Source organism: Gobio gobio, assembly GCF_949357685.1.
Source record: "Gobio gobio genome assembly, chromosome: 24".
Taxonomy (NCBI): Eukaryota; Metazoa; Chordata; class Actinopteri; order Cypriniformes; family Gobionidae; genus Gobio; species Gobio gobio.
Window position 1 is genome coordinate 451,090 of NC_137120.1, and position 15,111 is coordinate 466,200.

A 15,111-nucleotide genomic window follows, 5' to 3' on the forward strand; every position below is an offset into this window, starting at 1 on the left:
TTGGGCAATTAACAAAGAGCTTGAAGAGAAGCAAAAATGCAGGTAAGAATGATAGTTTCTAAAATAGAGGTAGCACTCACCTTCTCTCTGTTGGAATATCATAAAAGTCACGGATGTCCTGCCCTGACGCCTGCATAGATCGATAGAAAGCCATTTGACTCTCCTGACTGGCAAAATCCACCTGGACAGAAGAAACAAACATAACTGCATATATACTGGCGGTCAAAAGTCTCAATATTGTGAGATGTAATTATTCCTGTGATCTAAGCTGAAATTTCAGGATCATTTGCTGCTCAAGAAACGAAAAAAGATTTCATATTTTTTGAGTCTAGATGAATAGATAGGTCACCTTAATTTTGTTCCCTCCGATCTTCCACCCTTTGGTTTCTCGAACAGCTGCTTGGGCGAAATCAGTGTTGTTGTACAGAACAAGAGCCATTCCTTTTAACCGGTCAAACACCACCTGTAAAAGAGGCCAAAGGTCAGTACAACTCCACACAACTCCAGCAAAACTCAATACAGCACATGTCAAAGTCCACCTTGACGACGGGTCCGTAGCGGCAGAAGTGTCGTGTGAGGTACTGCTCCGTGATATTCGAGGTCAGCCCGTCCAACCACACGCACGCTGTCGGCATGCTCTTCCCAAACCCGAGCTGGAGGCGAGACAGAAATAAACATTACACACCACCCAGGCCGATCCCACCCCATCCGGAATGAACATCTGCAGTACCTTCAGCCTGTTGGTGCCGAGATACTCTCCATCCATCTTCTTAATGGCTTTACAAACACTTGCAATATCGGAGTATTGGACAAACGCATACTGGGGGACGCCATTCACCCTCTTGATATCAATATCCTGGAAAATCAAACAAATTACAATTACCAAAAGCAGCTAAGATTGTTCGATTGTTGGACGCATGGGCAGAAATGTCCATATTAAACAGATCCACTCTGGGGAAGGCAATAAAAGCATATCAACCGTTTCCACTACGGATCTGACATGAAGTGCCGACTCCCGCTTCAGTTTGTGGTGATTTATAACTGGGTGAACGGTTGACACACACACACACACACACACACACACACACACACACACACACAGTGTTTGTAGCTCCATCCATTTCTAGGGAGCAAAAGCAATGGGGCGATAAGCTGTTGTTAATGAAGCAGTTAAAGGTCTGCAGGAGACTCCTGATGTGGGATTCACAAGAGCTTGCACACGGCAACTAATGCTTTTCTTGTGTTTTTGGACTGGAAAAGACAAAAATACACACAAGAAAATCTTAAAACGATGCATTTACTACTCAAGTAAAAATTGTTGTCTTGTTTTGGGGGAAAATAACTCAAAATTAAGTGAGTTTTTGCTTAAAATAAGCAAAATGATCTAGCCTGGTCCTGCCAGACTCACATTTAATTAGTTCAGAGAGTCTGGCCGCTCTCCATTGACAAGCGTTAACTTCCTTGAAGGCGGGAAGAGTTTAAAACTATTGGATCTGCCCAGAGCTATAGATCGGCCATAACCAATCGCTAACGTTTGGTCGTGGCGCATATCTCAAACTAGCGCACAACATCAACCTCATCGTTCTCAGCCACTCCTTCTGTTCGCTGATTGGCCCGGTTAAACCAGAGAATATACCGCAATCCCAGACGGAGCACTGAGGGGAAATTACAATTGAGCGGAAGTACGTAGGAGGGCGGAGGCCGGCTAAATCTGCCAATGGGGTAAGAAAAATAATCGTGTTTTCAGTTTGGATTAAGAAAACCTCATTAACAAAAATCTAATTTTGTTAAATTGAGATAACCGTATCGGATTGTGAGTGAATAGATTTAATCCCTAAATATAAGGATTATGTGCTATAGTGCACATATTGTGCCCCTTTCTACAGTTATTGTTCTAGCGGACTGACGAGTTTGAGCATTGAACGGCTTTTCTGAGGTAGATTTGACGTCAGGTGACATGATTGCTCTTAAGTGGTTTTCCAATGTGGAAAAGTTGATCTGTCAAAATATCCATTATTCTGGTTAAAATTGCGATATAAAATGCTATTTTATGTTTATATAAGAAGACTAATAATTACTGTGATTATTATTTTTGCAAAATAAAAATATTTAACCAAATAAGAAATATTACTATTACAATAACATTTTCATTATTAAAATAATATAATAATATTTATATTTAACAGAAAACTGCCGGGTTACCTGTCCACATACAGACAGCCTACGACTAAAACCACTAGAAAGGTCTAACGATATATTATAAAATATTATATTATAAAAATATGAGCCTCTTACGCATCTCCTGTACTGGAGAAAAACATATGGATTATCATATTTATTTAAGTATTATTTTTCCTATTTGATACCCATGATAGGATCAGCCATGCTGGCACTAAACACACACTCATGTGTCATTCACACTGAAGGTCAGAGGTCATATAATGACCGGAAATCCCTAATGTGAAGCTCACGCTGTAGAGAAACGCTCTGAGGACAATAAACACACGACTGCGACAAGATATGAGTTCCTCAAGCCTTCTCGGCTATTCTCATCATAATACAGAATATTAAAGGGTTAGTTCAGCCAAAACTGTAAATTGTGTGATTAATGACTGAGCCTCATGTGGTTGGACACCCGTCAGACCTCCGTTCATCTTCAGACACAAATGAAGATATTTTAGTGTAAATCTGATGCTCTGAAAGGCCTCCATTGGCTCAACTTTACACTCTCAAGACCCTTAAAAGACACTAAAGACTAAAGTTACAAAGTCCATCTCACTACAGCGGCTCTACAATAACTTTATGAAGACGAGAATAGTTTTTTGTGCGCAAAAAAACCCTAAATAACGACTTATATAGAGATGACGATTTCAAAACACGGCCTCATGAAGCTTCGAAGCGTTATGAATCAGTGAGTCGAATCAGCGGTTTGAATCGCCAAAGTCACGTGATTTCAGCAGTTTGGCGGTTTGACACGTGATCCGAATCATGAATCGGCTCTCTGATTCATAACACTCTGAACCGCTGAATCGACTCCCTGATTCATAACGCTCTGAACCGCTGAATCGACTCCCTGATTCATAACGCTCTGAACCGCTGAATCGACTCCCTGATTCATAACGCTCTGAACCGCTGAATCGACTCACTGATTCATAACGCTCTGAACCGCTGAATCGACTCACTGATTCATAACGCTCTGAAGCGCTGAATCGACTCACTGATTCATAACGCTCTGAACCGCTGAATCGACTCACTGATTCATAACGCTCTGAACCGCTGAATCGACTCACTGATTCATAACGCTTCGAAGCTTCATGATGCCGTGTTTGAAATCGTCATCACTATATAAGTCGTTATTTAGGGTTTTTTTGCGCACAGAAACTATTCTCGTCTTCATAAAGTTATTGTAGAGCCGCTGTAGTGAGATGGACTTTGTAACTTTAGTCTTTAGTGTCTTTTAAGGGTCTTGAGAATGTAAAGTTGAGCCAATGGAGGCCTTTCAGAGCATCAGATTTACACTAAAATATCTTCATTTGTGTCTGAAGATGAACGGAGGTCTGACGGGTGTCCAACCACATGAGGCTCAGTCATTAATGACACCATTTACAGTTTTGGCTGAACTAACCCTTTAATAATGCAGTGCTAATCGACTGAAATCAGGACTAATCCATTATTGGGTGTTATTGGGGTTTAAGAATCAATATCGGATCGTGAAATCGCTTAAAGTCAGGAAATGGTTATTATTAGTGTTGACAGCAGCGGTCCTGTAGAAATGAAGCTTTAGTCAGTGTTGATCAGTGTGAATATTGCCTCTGATATATGAGATGTATGAGGCTGGCGTACCACGATCTCCCCGAAGCGCTGGAAGACGTCGAGCAGCTGCTGGTAGTTGGTGGTCTTCTCCAGGTTCCCGATGAACAGCGTGCGCGTGGCCTTGGGGTGGAACTCGTCGATGCGCCCGTCCAGGGGCCGGAACTCGTTCTCGCTCTCCGTCTCGGGGCCGTTCCAGGCCGTGACCTCGATCATCATCCCGAAGAACAGCTTCCCCTTGGACACGCTGAGGGCCTTCTCCTGGTCCTCCTGCTGCCGGAAGAACACCAGGCCGTAGCGCTCCTCCGACGCCCCGTGGATCTGCACTGACGTCACCTTCCCGTACTTCTTGAACTCGTGGAAGAGCCCGTCCTTCAAACTCGTGTCTGAGGGGGGAAACACAGCATGGGAAAGGGTTTAAACCAGGGGTCTCCAAACTCGGTCCTGCAGAGTTTAGCTCCAACACCAATTAAACACACCTGAACCTGCTAATCAGTGTCTAACTAGGACCTTGTAATGTTTATTGGGGTTGGAGCTAAACCCTCCAGGACCGAGTTTGGAGACCCCTGGTTTAAAGGGACCGTCCCCCAGAAACGAGCTCCTAACCCTCAACACTTTCGTTCATCTTCGACACACACAGATATTCTGAATGAAACCTGAGAGATTTCTGTCCCTCCAATGAAGCTCTACTCTCATAAAACGCTCAATAAATCCATAAGGATGGAGCCGTTTAATCCATGTTGTGTTTATGAAGATGCAGAACATTGACACACATTAAATATATAGATTTTACTAGTGTCAGTATTATTATAGTTAATAAAAACATCTCTTTACTTCTTTGAACTGACATAAAATATGTAAATTAATTAACCAGTTATTTAGTGTCATTAACCTGGGGCCTGTACCATGAAGCCGGTTTAGCTGGCTAGCCAGATATGTTTAAGCTTAGTTTGTGCTAATCCTGGGTTTAAGGTACCATTAAAGTGGTTTGGCTTTTAGCAGGGTTCATCTCCATAGTAACTCACTCTCCACGGCTAACCTGCTCCAGGGCAGGTTATGTTCTGGATAATAGATCTCAAACTGAAATTAGACCAATCAGCTGTGAGTAAAGTGACACATCAGTGATGCAATAAAGTCACTCCCCCTGTTTCTACTCCAAATTACAGGTCACTGCATAGCAAATGGTTATTAAAGACTAAAGCGTCTGGCTATTAACAATGCTTATTTATAATAATAATAATAATTTTGAATGATTTAGATATAATTTATGTAATTATTATACTCATAATCAATTACACATATATCATTTTAGTTAATCAATCATTAATAGGCACTTAGTTGATAGCCTATACAAAGGTCAGACAAATAAGCTTTAAAATCAATAAATAAAGCTATACAAATTACTACATGCAAGCTTAAATGTTCAATTCTCTATATATCAACTAAACTAACTTCATGACTTACTTGCATTGACGTAGTGAATATTTTCTTTAAGTTGTACTCTTTTACAGACAGCTCTTTTCTTCTTGCTGTGTAAATTTGTTTAAATTTTTAATATTTTTCAATCATGTAATATTCTGCAGAAGAGAGAAATTAATCACACTGCTTCTCTCGTGAGAAGTGAATCTCAGTTTCACTGATCACAGCATGTGATTGGCTGTTCGCTGCTGATGTCACAGCTAAACTCAGGATCAAAGCCTGAGTTGACAGAGAAAGCTGATGATCAGCATCATGGGACCAACAAAGCCTGAATAGATTGGTTTGGTTTTGTCAACTCTAAACTAATCCTGTAACCCTGAGTTTGTTAAACTACCATCATGGAACAGGCCCCTGATGTACCAAACTCAAATAAAAACTATTCAGACAAAACAGATTTACTAACCCTAACCCTAGAATTAAACGGGCTTTAGGGAAGGCGGGTGTAAAGAAAGCCTAACTCAGACTGAAATCAGCTGCTGAGAGAGTGAATTATAGGAGCATTAAGTGTAAACCCAGTAGAGCCCGAACCCAGCGGCCCCGAGTAAGAGCCTGAGGGTGAAGGGTCACCTGTGGATCGCGTGGGCAGGTTCTGGACGCGGATGCCGAAGCTCCTCCGGGGTTCATCGGAGTCCAGTGTGAGCGGCGCCGGAGGGGCGTGTGTGGCCGTGGACTGGACGGAGCGCGCCCGCGAGCCTTCACTGGAGCTGCTGTTCGAATCACTGCTGCCAGAGAACACACACACACACACACATTACACACACACTTCACTGGTGATCATTCATGGTGCGTTCACACCAGACGCGAGTGAGGCAAATGGATCGTTTTGAACGTGCGAATCGCTAAAGTTGAAAAATCTGAACTTTGGCGGATATTCGCGCCGCATTAACCAATCAGGAGCTTGCTCTAGTAATGACAACAATGAGGAGAAAATCTGTATATTAATATCTGGTTCAGACAATATGATTATCACTGTGATAACATTAAATGACACGAAACACAACACAGTCTCTTTTTGTTAAATGCAAGTTTATGTTTGATCAATAATACAAAAGTAGAAGTAAAAGGTCTAATAAGCTACACATGAAATAAAGCAAACAATTCAGTCAAACATTCAAAGTCAGCGCTAGTCGGCTACAACGCTAACGTAAAGTTATAGCCTAAAAATATAAAGTAATGAAACTTCTCTTTGCCTTCAGCCTAAACGATTCGCCAGGGAACAAATTATAGATCCATGAGAGCAAAGATCGGCCGTTACAAGACGAATTATAGCTCGAGACATCAGAGCCAGCGGCAGAAGAACTGGCTGAGGAAAGGCTGATCTCACCGGGTTAATGAGCGCCACTGATCCACTGGAGCTCACACACACACACACACACACACACACACCAGATCACATGTTCAAATAGGCACTCTTTATATAAATAAACCACACATTTGAGCTTTAAACTACTACATTATCGACTGAAAAAGTCTTAAAGCTACGTTGTCACACATTAACAGTAGATTTTAACAAAAACAGACGTGTAAACACAGCCCACGTCAGACATTCCTCAACGAGACGAGCCGCTGGCAGAAGCTCCGCCCATGAGGAGAATCACGCCTGTTGTGCAGTGAATGTCACGCGCAAATGAAGCGAGTAAACTCAAAATGTTCAAGCGTCCACCTTCGCGCGAATCGCGTCCGGTGTGAACGCCACATTAGAAGGAGCTTTGGTCTATTAACGGGTCTACTGTTGCTATAGTGACGGGCAATTCGTTGTTTATGTGGATATTTAAGAAAATAAATCTTATATTCAGTTTAACAGCATTAGGTTCAAGAAGTTAAACTGTGACTGAACTGGCACATCGTGAGGCTTAGATGATGTTCTGAATCATGTTTGGGTCACGCGGCCCGAGTGCACCTGAATGAGTTTGGACTAGAGGTATCGTTTGGGGTTTATGATACCGGTGCATATTTATATATCGGCGCCATGTTAGCATGCGTGATGTAATCGGATTTACATCACGCAACTCACCCTCGTCTCACGAAACCCAAACGTGAGTGACCTCTGAACTGAGTAAACTATAGAGTTACTATATGATGTGCATCTGATGTGAATAGAGCACAGTGTCAAAGTATAACTGAAAGGATCTGGTCCTACATTTCCACGATCACGGAATCGGCATATTAACGTGGAATCTAGTGATTTTACATATTTGGAATGAAATGCTGTTTTGTGTGGGAGAAGAACGCATGTCTGGGGAAAACGACGTTTTCAGAACGACGAGTGTTAAAGCCGTTTCACAAGGGAAATGTTTATTTACTATTTATTCAATTTTTATTTAGGATAATATATTTTTTACCCTTAATTTCCATGATCTAAAGAATTAAAAGGTTGTCATGTGAAAGTGTGTAGCTCTACTTGCATTATTATGCTGTTATATTAGGATTATGTATTCAGTGGCATAAAATAGTCTTAAAATGACCATGTTGTTTATCGCAATTATTTCTGGGACGATATATCGCAAAACAAAAAGTAGTTATTGTGACAGGCCTAGTAAGGTACACGCGTGACTTTAGTAGTAACTTTAGTAAACTTTAGCAAAACCACACTATGAAAGAATCGTGTAAACCCAGTATTACTCTTCACATTAGAACATGCGAGAACAAGCGACTACATTAACCATCTCTTAAAAGTGGATTTTTTTTTTCATTGAATTCTCATTTCTGCTATTGTTGGCTCATTTTGTAAATAAGCAACTGATTTAGACAAAAACTGTGCTGGATTATAATCAGAGGAAGGTTAAGTTGAAAATATATTTTTTTTAATGTAATATATTTTTCTCCTGGTCCTTATTTTAAATAGGTCATAAAAAATATAAATAATTATCGATATCGACCGATATGAAACGCTGATATGGTGATAGTTTCAGCCGTATCGCCCTGCCCTACAGGAGCTGTAATTATGGTCTGTACATCATCAGCTGCCTTTACTTTAGCACTTTGGACCGCTTAAATGTATTAATATTTACTTGTTCAAATTGGATTAAATTGTTAATGTTTTACGAATTCAATTGATTAGACAAACTTTATGATAAAAAAATTATTAAATCATTAAAATGGAAAAGCCAGAATGTTTGTAAAAAGTGGAATGATCTTAATAATGACAGCAGCGTCTGCATCTCATTAACTCAACATGTCATTTTATATAAAACACGTTCAATGCAAGTAAAGCGTCTGCTTTAATAATTCAGGGTCATCATATGGAGGGTGGGAAATTAACTTTTCACAGTGGCTGGTGGATGCCCGATTTTACCAGCCACTTTTCCAGAATTCAGATGTATAAAAGAAAGTGCCCTAGTGTGGGGTGAAATCAGGTCTGATTGGGACACTTTTCCCCAGTCATTTCAATGACAAAACCTGTCAGAATCATTAGATTTAGTAAACTATTGACTTTGAAAATCCTATAAATAGTTGCTTTAGTTTTTCAGTAACTCTATATTATAATTAGCATTTTATTGCAGATTAATTTGAATGAAAAACTACTCTTTACAATTACAAATCTCCTGAAATAAAGGGCCTTTTGAAAGGACGGCAAGACTTTTCTTGACATTAAAGCTCACAGAAGCTGCATTACTGAGAGAATCATCCTCAAATTTGAATCATAACATGATCAGACATTCAGTTTCATATTTAGGTTATTTTCAGGCCCTTAACATTAAAGTCTCATACATTTTTCCCTCAGTGAATTTTAAAAAACATGTAAAAACGTGAGTTACTTACATGTATATTTTACCTTGTTTTACTCTGTTCCTATAATAGTTTGAGTTATTATGACTCTTGGGTAACGAAATTCAAAGTTTCTAGTTTAAAATAAGAGCAGATTTATGAATATAGACCATATGACGCGTTGGTTCGACAGTAGCCGCGTTTCATTACAGATTTGCGCAAAACTGTAGTCTATATTTTCTAAATGTCGATAAACTATTGCGAAATGACGGCGTTTCCATTATCCGATGTTATGCGACAAACGTATTTTTCTCCTCGTGATCAGTCATTCCAAAAATGATGCCACGTATGTTGGCATATCCCAGCCACCGCACGCCATTATTATTAATGGAAGGAGACGTGTGTGTTACTCAAGCATTAAAATGAAGAGAGCGAAATGATGGTGGAAACTCAAAGGTTATTTTTACCATTTCGTTATTTTGGCTTTTTAATTGCGTTTGTTGGAAATATAAACTGAATTTAGAAATGCTTCTGAAATTAAAAACTTTGCGTTTAAGAAACAAAATACATTTTTGAAATGAAGACAGCGTTTGGAGTGGAATCAGTTACAATGAAAGTTTGAAGTAGTAACCGATAAAAATATGCTTTTCAACCCGCCACTGAAAAAAGTAGCCGCCACTTTGAAGAAAGTAGCCGCCATTGGCAGGTGCCAGTTAATAAGTTCCCACCCTGATCATATGGGAATAATGTTCCAAAGTGTGAAGTTTGGGTCTGGACTTCTGCCATTACATCTTTAAATAAACATATAAAACTTACAATTAATTTCATAAATCACAGAATGCCCTCACAATTCCTGAGAAACTAAACATTTCATTGTTGCCTGTGTCATTAAATGAGCTAATGCTGGGTCCACACCAAAAGATAATCGGGCTGATTTTGGGCAGATTTCCCCCTTCCGACAATCCTAGCTATGTCCAGATTATCTTGATGGTTCTAAAGATTCTCATCAGATTTTCCTGTGGTGTGAAGTGTGTTAAGAGTGTGTGTGTGAACCTGCTCGGAAGAACATCGGAGCTATTTTCCAAGAGACACCCGAGAACAACAATTATTATTTTAGCATTCCTCACCTCTAGCTCACTCTCTAACATCAGTGTTTCCCACACAGAGACTAACAGAATCAACACCGGCCGACAAATATTGCGCGCCGTTATTCGTGAACTTTTTAACGCTATTTAAAACACGCAGCGTATTCGTTCATTTCCTTTCCCTGCTCTCCCTCCATCTCTCTGTCACTCATGCGTCTCTCTCTCTTTCTCTCAAACCTGCTGTTGATATGACACTTCCACACAAAGCTGCGCTGATGCATCCACTACAGCTTCACTACACAGGGCTTTGCATAGGGCGAACAGTACAGCAGAGTTTGCGTTGATTATTACAGTATCGTTTTATTATGGAGAGTGATGATATACGCAACAGTTTCTTGTATTTAGCCCTCATGTATTCCTTACTAATTGGTCACACTCATTGGTGATCAAATATGACCATACACCTTTTTACATTATTTTTCAATTAAATAAATGTTCTATATTATGGTAGTTCTGCAACAGCTCTCTCTCTTTCGTAATGACTGCGGCGTGGCCTCGCCCACTTTGTTGCATGTTCGCGGGGGCAGTGTTTGTTAATAGCAGGTGTTTATGATGTCACTAACCCGGGAAGAAGCTTGTTGTAGTCCAAACCGGCCGTTTTTGTAGGCAATAAACCACCATAACTTTAAAAGACAATATCTCCGTTTGCATTGAACTTTCAGCGCTGTCACTTTGCAGAAACTGTTTATGCTCAAGCAGCAACATTACACACTAACTAAAGTTAAAAAAGGGAAATCGCATGCAACCGCCCCTTTATGAAATATACATGTATCTAGTCTGGTTGCTTAAAGTATTGCAGATCATAACTGCTTACTTATTTTTAGGTTTTGCATTTAAATACATATTTATGATCTTGATTTCTTTAAATGTGAAATTTTAAAACGTTAACTTACATCCTAATATTTTTAATGACACTTATGTAAGCACACACAAATGAATATTAATGAATGCAAGCAAATATAATTTAACCCTAGAAAAGTTTAAAATAGTGCTAAAAGGGCAAACTTTCCTTATATGTACAGTAGGCTATATGAATTGATACTGAATCAAGATCGAAATCGATATTTGTGCCAATCACCACCATGCTTATTCTGAAGTCTCGCGAGATTTCCTATGTTTACAGTCGGGACTCTGGTTGAAAATCTGTTGAAAACACTGTAGGATCAAACCGGTTAAATCTAGGATTATTTGTCCTCATGTTTGTGGTCTATCACACTTTGAAAACCAGAGGTGGACAGTAACTCGGCACATTTACTTGAGGACTGTACTTAAGTACACTTTTTGAGTATCTGTACTTTCCTTGAGTAGTATTGTTTCTGGAACTTACGACTTTTACTTCATTTACTACATTTGAAAGACAAATATCGTACTTTTTACTCCACTACATTTCTATCAAGGCCCTCGAAGTAGAAAGTCGTAGCCGCTTTGAAAGTCAGTGGATGATTTGTTTTCTTCTTTAAAACGTGAATCTTTTTTTTCCTTTTTTTCCGTAGACAGCCTATCAGTAATCACTCTTGTAGGATCACATGAAGTTCAATGATTTACAAATATTTTTTGAACACTAATCAATTGATGGCAAAATAGAAGCATCAGTTCCCAGACGCAGAACCATAGTCTTACTGAGAAGTTAACATTCAGAAGAGCAGACGTGGATGAGTGTGAAGGTGCACAGAAAGCTGCCTCTCAGACGCCAGAACACAAGAACTGAAGTTTAGTCTATTGAATCTATTAAAATCTTATTATAGTCAATTAAAACTAGACTAAAACAATTCAGATGCCTAAAATGTTGTAGTCAAAAGACTGACTAAAACTAAATAAAAATTTGCTGTCAAAATTAACATGGTATGACGTATGATTGGTCAAATTATTTTTATAGATTTACTGGATAGAGCGCTAACGCATAGCTAACGCTCCACAATGATGTTAGTTAGCATGCAAAAACATAGTTGGGCTAATAATGTTAACTGAAGTCCTTTCAGAAATGTTTTTTACATAATCCTGTCAAATAAACACAATGTAGAAACCTTTTCTTTTCTAGTACGATTTTGACTTTGATAAGAGCTTTGTTACTTTTAAACAAGTATTTAAATGAGTTGAAGGTATGCTAGCATGTCAGATGGAGCTTAAACCCCCATGATGGAACAGTGCATTCATACAACAATAATAAAATAATGCGATTACTTTTACTTTTGATACTCAAGTACTTTTAAAAGCAAGTACTTCTGGACTTTTACTTAAGTAAAAATCTATCTTTACAACTTTAGCCGTGTTTCCACCGAAATTACCTGGAACAATTTGTACCAGGAACTTTTTTTACAGGAACCTTTTCCCCCCAGACCTGCAACTGTCTGCGTTTCCACTGCGGTCTAAAGTAGCGGGAGGATTAGGCACATTAGTCCGGTGATGTGGGGCTGCTCCTCCAGTCAGAGACGGACAGGAATCATTTTTGCGCGATACTGTCTGCAACAATAACGAGGAGATGCAAGCAGCGCTGCTTTTGGTAGGTATGTATTGTTTTAATAAAGAGGTCATTAACAAAACGGCGGAAAAGAGACGAGCACTGATACTAAAGCGTATTCTGAAAGCTCGTAAAGCTAGATTTAAAATAAGACAACGCATGTTATGATCAGCTATAACAGAGCGTGAGACGGCTGAGACGAGCGCGCGCCATCAGACAGAAAGAGCGAGACTGATATTTACTGAACGCAAAACCTCGCAGAAGACTTTTAAAAAAAATTTTTTTGCGTGAGTTCAACCAATCAGCATATTCAGCGCCCAAGTCCCACCCCAGAAAGTTCCCGAACTTTGAAAAAGTACTACCCTGGGAGCAGGGCCGTCTGGAGGAGGAAATATTTACCCGGAACTTCATTTAGACCCTGCGGTCCAAACCCAGCGAGAACCAGCCCAGAGTTCCTCGTTCCTGGGGAAACTTCCTGCGGTGGAAACGCGGCTTTTCACTTGTAATGAAGTAATATTTAACCAATAGTACTTTTACTCAAGTAATGGAGTTGTGTACTTTGTCCAGCTCTGTTGAAAATCTTACAAGATGTAAAAAATCTTTTGGTGTGTACCCAGCGTAAACTGAAGTCTGAGAGCATTGAGACAGGAAATGACCTCATGGAGAACAGGTGCGGGTACTTTACCTTCCGCTGCCGGTGCTGCTGGTGCTGCTGACCGAGTCCGAGCTGGAGGACGGGCTGCGCGAGCGAGGGCCCCGGCCCGGGGACACTGGGGCCCGTTTGGGCGAGTGGGCGGCTTTAGGGGTCTGTCCCGCGCTCCGCTGGGGCGACGGGTGGCGCGACTGGGAAGAGTGGGAGGACCGGCTCCGCCGATGATGGTGGTAGGTGCGGTCCGCCCGCCGGCCCCTGTCGTCCCGGTACGGGTCGCGGCGGGCAGAACCGGAGAGGGTGAACGGGTCCCGGATCCGAGACTCAAAGTGCGACTCGGACGCCTCGAAGCCGCCGCTCAGAGCGCTAGCGGCCGGGCTGGAGCTGACCCCGGGGGCAAACAGGGCGCGGTCCCGGTAATAGTCCGCGTTGTAGTGGCGCGGCCGGTCGAAGGAGCCGCTGCGCTCGTGGTGCCCGTACGGACTGTGATCGTACGCCCGCTCACGGCTCTCCGACCCGCTGCTGTGAGAGAGACAGGAGAGACACCAGAGAGGGAACACACACACTTAGACTCCAGCGGGAACAATCGCGCACACAGCTAAGCTAACACAGGAACTCAAGAGCGCCTTGTCCAAAATCTAGCGGGCCAGGTTGGGGAGCCACAGTTTAACGAGAGAAATCATGTGTCCTCGAGCTACGCTGGAAATGACTTCTACGCCAATCATGCAGTGTTTCTATAAGAGAGCGGCTGGAGGAGGAACCATGCTCGCTATCTGGCTCTGAACACTGGAGGACAGGGGTTAGTAATAACACAAGGCTCTAGGGTTAGTAAACACAGGGTTAGAGACAGGGTGCATGTGTCTAGGTTAGAGAGAGAAAGCACAGAGAGGCGTAAGGCAGGGCAATACCAACCTTTTCAGAGCAGTAACTGACCCTACATATTCCCAATACAATATAGGAGGAATTGTGTGTGAGCCAAAAACGGCGGCGGCGACGGCGTAAAGCGGAAGAAACGGACTACGCCCAAAGGATCTTCGTCCAATCAGGGCCATGGCGCCGGACATCCGTACCGCTCTCAAGGTGGCAAAATCAAGAGAGTCAAACTTCTTCTTCTCAGGAAAAAAAAACATAGCTTTCCACTGGTGAGGGATAATCCGAAGAGACGACGGGACAAAAAACCAAACAGTGCGTAATTCCAGCGCATTAGCTTCGGCCGAACTCTTCTCCGGTACATCCACTGGCGATCGATGGGTAATCCAGTCGCACCTACACCTATACATCCAGCTTAGATCCTCGTCTTGGGGTCTTCGCCGTGTGCGTTTGCGGCCCTCGCTAAGAATGACGTGGAGGATGGAGATGATGAAACCCTGACACACTTACTCCACCCGGCGGCGGCGCGGCTCCTAAATCCACGGCAGTGATACACATCCATGACAGACAGTTAGCACAATGACCAAATGGGTGATGGGAGAATCGTGCAAGGCAAATGACAATTGACAAAAAGGGCCGCGATATCTCGTAACTACTTCCCCCGTTAAAAACCTTGCGTTTAATCCGTCGTACTTCCACATCCGAGGGGTCGTAACATCCCAGAACTGGAGGACGCCTAATATCCAAACTCACCCGCCAGACTTCGTGATATCCAGACCGACCGGGATATTCTCCACGTGGGTAATATCCAATCAGACGAGGGCTATGGCTCACACAGTAATCCCACATTTTGAACACACCAATCTAATCCACTCATTCTTACACGATAGACAAGGATTAATAATTCCGTGTGCAGGAAGTCGGGCCTCAGGGATCCCTAGAATCTGGTCTTAGCAATCAGTATTGTGTTTAACCCCACCTCAACCCCAGAA

The 15,111-nt window shown here is 41.7% G+C and overlaps 1 protein-coding gene across 5 annotated transcripts in view; it reads right to left on the reverse strand.

The window, feature by feature from the left end:
• LOC307121043 (msx2-interacting protein) overlaps positions 1–15,111 on the reverse strand; it is a 30,605-nt gene that overhangs the window by 13,482 nt on the left and 2,012 nt on the right. Inside the window, exons 1-8 of one of the 5 annotated variants that reach the window (XM_079808435.1) lie at positions 14,162–15,107; positions 13,286–13,768; positions 5,857–6,008; positions 3,844–4,196; positions 731–856; positions 540–653; positions 350–463; positions 81–181 (exon numbers count right to left, since the gene is read on the reverse strand). In XM_079808435.1, coding sequence (XP_079664561.1) covers positions 81–181; positions 350–463; positions 540–653; positions 731–856; positions 3,844–4,196; positions 5,857–6,008; positions 13,286–13,768; positions 14,162–14,529 — 1,811 coding nt within the window. In that variant the 5' untranslated portion in view covers positions 14,530–15,107. Of the gene's footprint in view, positions 1–80; positions 182–349; positions 464–539; positions 654–730; positions 857–3,843; positions 4,197–5,856; positions 6,012–13,285; positions 13,772–14,161; positions 15,108–15,111 lie in introns of those variants that run through there. The other 4 variants (XM_079808434.1, XM_079808433.1, XM_079808432.1 and 1 more) reach the window with 4 other exon arrangements.